The 3479-nt window shown below is 33.5% G+C and overlaps 1 protein-coding gene across 1 annotated transcript; it reads right to left on the reverse strand.

The window, feature by feature from the left end:
* Window positions 1-1404: 1404 nt before the first annotated feature.
* LOC126777579 (defense protein 3) lies at window positions 1405-3229 on the reverse strand. The gene is made up of 3 exons (XM_050500645.1): window positions 2795-3229; window positions 2313-2510; window positions 1405-1831 (listed from the first exon to the last, which is right to left on the reverse strand). Exons 1-3 carry the CDS (start codon window positions 3154-3156, stop codon window positions 1627-1629), a joined length of 765 nt encoding a protein of 254 aa, XP_050356602.1. The 5' UTR covers window positions 3157-3229; the 3' UTR covers window positions 1405-1626.
* Window positions 3230-3479: the final 250 nt, after the last annotated feature.

Here is a 3479-nt window from a genome sequence, read left to right on the forward strand (position 1 = left end):
CCCAGACGAGCTTGCACAAAGCCCTACCACCAGTATAATGTAAAAGTGGAAACTTTGTTGGCTTATGTGAGACTTATTTTGTTACCAAATGTTTATGTATTATATTATGCTGTATGTTTCCCAAATAAGTAAATAAATAAATAATACCAGCGTTTGTTTTCAGGATGCCAGTAGATGCCATTATTTATTCGTATAATAAGTAATCACCAAAAACCTAATTAATTCGAATATACCCACACAGTAAACACAGTGTAACCCATTGTTACTAGGTACAAGGGACATTACATCTCAGTTCCCAAGGTTTGGCGATGTAAGGTTTTGGTAGTTGTAAGGTGGTGGTTTAATGGTTATTATTTCACGCACGATCATCGGTTAATGTCTTAAAAAATATGTATCAAAATAAAGTAAATATATATTACAGTAACAGCCTGTGAATGTCCCACTGCTGGGCTAAGGCCTCCTCTCCCTTTTTGAGGAGAAGGTTTGGAGCTTATTCCACCACGCTGCCCCAATGCGGGTTGGTGGAATACACACGTGGCAGAATTTCAGCGAAATTAGACACATGCAGGTTTCCTCACGATGTTTTCCTTCACCGTCAAGCACGAGATGAATTATATTCAATAAGCACATGAAAATTCAGTGGTGTTTGCCCGGGCTTGAACCCACGATCATCGCTTTAGATTTTATATATAGTTTAGACGGTTCACGCGTTCTTACCACTATCCATATCGGCCATATCGGCTTCAAACATACGTATGTATTTTTTTAATATTAATATTATTATTATTTTGAAAATATATATTATATAACTTCAACATTAAAAAGGAGTAAACAGCATTTCGTTAAAATAAAATCGTCGTCAAATTCTCCATCACCCATTAAACTTAAAGCCCTCCAGCGCTAGCATTATCCCAAATTCGCCACATAAATAAACGATACTAAAATGTTTTATAGAAAAACAAAATGTTATGAAACTTATAAATCGAAAATTATTTTTTCATATTATTATTAAACCTTAAAATTTGTGAATAAACATAATTGAAAATTGATATGACGTAAATATCGTTATTACCGCGAGATCAATTATAAAACAAGAACGTGTTCACTCAGTTGTGAAACCAGATAACTTCAGTAAGATCCAATAAAATACTCCATATACATATTGTATTGTCACAAAAAAAATTAAAAGCTCTAACAAAGCATAAAAATAATCTACATAAAAAATGTAAAATAAAAGTTAGAAAATAGTGATTTTAAGATTTATCAAACTTGTATTTCTACCGTACAACAACAATTATTTACGTAAGATTCGTTTAATTATTGTTCTTACTGAAATTTATTGGCGTTAAAGTTGGGTTAATTACTATAATAAAAAGTATCGTAAACACAAGTAAAACAAAATAATACCCCAATCTTTGTTTAATTAAAGTCATATAATACTTAATTTACGAGTAACTCTAAAATGGCAAAATTACAAAATCATGACGAAAAAGATGCAACAACATATAAAATGATTTCATGCCAGGTACTGTTAATAAAATCTATTGATATAATACTAATCAAATAGTACAGCATAATTTCTTTGGTGATTTTATAATAATTAAAAGGTAAGGAGTGCTTCAAGGATTAAAAATATTTAGAGTAAGTCAGTCCAAAAGTAGGTTGCCAAGACCTGTTGGGAATGTATGGTGATATAGACTTAGTGGCACCAGCGTTGAAGTCCAAAGTTGAAGTGGGGTTTCTGAATAAGTTGACGTTACCCAACGCTGAATAGTCGGTGCGTTTTAAGAGATCGGTGTGTGCTGCACTTAGAGATGCACCAAACTTATTGCTGAAAGAATAGAAAATGTAATTAATTTTTATCCACTAATAATAATGATAATAAAAAAAAAATAATAATAATATCCTGGGACATTATTCAAACACGGCCATCTGATTCCAAACTAAGCAGAGCTTGTACTATCGAAACCAGACAACTGATATACTACATATACTATTTTTCTTTTGTAAATACATACTTATATAGATAATTACACCCAGACTTAGGACAAACAGACATGTTCATGCACACAAATGTCTGTCCTGGCAGGGAATCGAACCCATAACCTTCGGCGTGAAAGGCAAGTATCTACCACCCACGCTAACCGGAACGTCAATACTACAAACATATTTAAAGAATTGATCAAATAAATAAATTGCGATGACTTCTAAATTTTAGTATAAATAAAAATACTATAAATCTTACTTTCTCTATGTGTAACTAATAAAATGATATGTTAAGTCGATACAAATTATATTAATTTCAAACTTACTTGTAGGTGTAATCAACGCCGGCTCCAACAGTGTTGAAGTTTGGTATAACAGGATTCTTCGGTAAGTTTCTTGTGGCGAATGCATTAGCGGATAAATCATTGTGGTCGTTGTGTAAGAGATTAACCTTTCCTGCTGCCGTTAGCTGGTTTCCGAAGTCGGGAATATGTTTTCCAGTAAGACTCAAGCCATGTCCGTTACTAAAAATAAACAAAACCTTGATGAAGACATTTAATTATAAATAGTAATTAGTTATTATAGAAAAATAGACAAAATTTAATGATGTCATTTCCAAGGGAGATTAGTAACGGTGTAGGACATATCATAGAGTACACGTGGGCACTATCGTGTATGCCCAACACATGAGTACTGTCAATTTCCAGTCACCGCGTTTGAACCTAGAACCTCGAGATCTGCAGAATTTTAAGTTAACCACTAACCAACGTGGCAGTCAGTAAAATAACATACTAAAAATTTAACTCACACATTGTCTAAGGCCACACCACCAGATGCAGCACCAAAGCTTCCACCAGGCTTGACACCTTGTAGACCACCGATGGCACTCAAAACATTTTGGTCGTTACCAGCCAGGGGTAGCTTGCCCATGATATTGGAAGTGCCATCAGGATTGGTGTTCATAACACCATGTACCTGACGACGTATCCTCGAATTAACGTACAACGGATGTACAGATTCAAATTCATGTTCCGAATACAAATCTTCCAAATCATCTCCGAATAAGTCTGTGTTGTCTTCTATGTAGCTTGCTGGTCTGTACGGCAATGACAAATGACGGCAGCTGACTCCAACGAGAAGTACGGTTAGTAAAAAGATTTTCGCAAACATTTTGTTTATTTTGTATGTTATTTTATATGTATGTTACTACTAACGTTAAAGCGCTTGAAGTAAGAATGATAATACCGGTATCAAATACACGTTATATATTAAAAGGAATGCGTTCAGTGAATCCCCGGGAACCACAGAATATGTAGCTACTAGATATGCAAAGACCGTGACAAATAAATCTTTTATCTTTTATTTGTTTTGCATATATATTAATAACAAATGTAAAGTCGTTTTTCCTTTAAGATATTAAATGAATCAAACAATAGGTTTATTTTATATCACGACAACGTTGTTTGTTTTTTTTTGTTGTTTACGTATTTATT

Source organism: Nymphalis io, chromosome 23, assembly GCF_905147045.1.
Source record: "Nymphalis io chromosome 23, ilAglIoxx1.1, whole genome shotgun sequence".
Lineage (NCBI taxonomy): Eukaryota > Metazoa > Arthropoda > Insecta > Lepidoptera > Nymphalidae > Nymphalis > Nymphalis io.

What these genes read in the sequence shown, in the direction of transcription:
- LOC126777579 (XM_050500645.1), bottom strand. Translation starts at nt 3,156, where the DNA reads ATGTTTGCGAAAATCTTTTTACTAACCGTACTTCTCGTTGGAGTCAGC. An exon ending in GGTGTGGCCTTAGACAATGT is followed by an intron (nt 2,511 to 2,794) that starts GTGAGTTAAATT and finishes GTTTATTTTTAG; the next exon opens with TAACGGACATGGCTTGAGTC. An exon ending in GGCGTTGATTACACCTACAA is followed by an intron (nt 1,832 to 2,312) that starts GTAAGTTTGAAA and finishes CTATTCTTTCAG; the next exon opens with CAATAAGTTTGGTGCATCTC.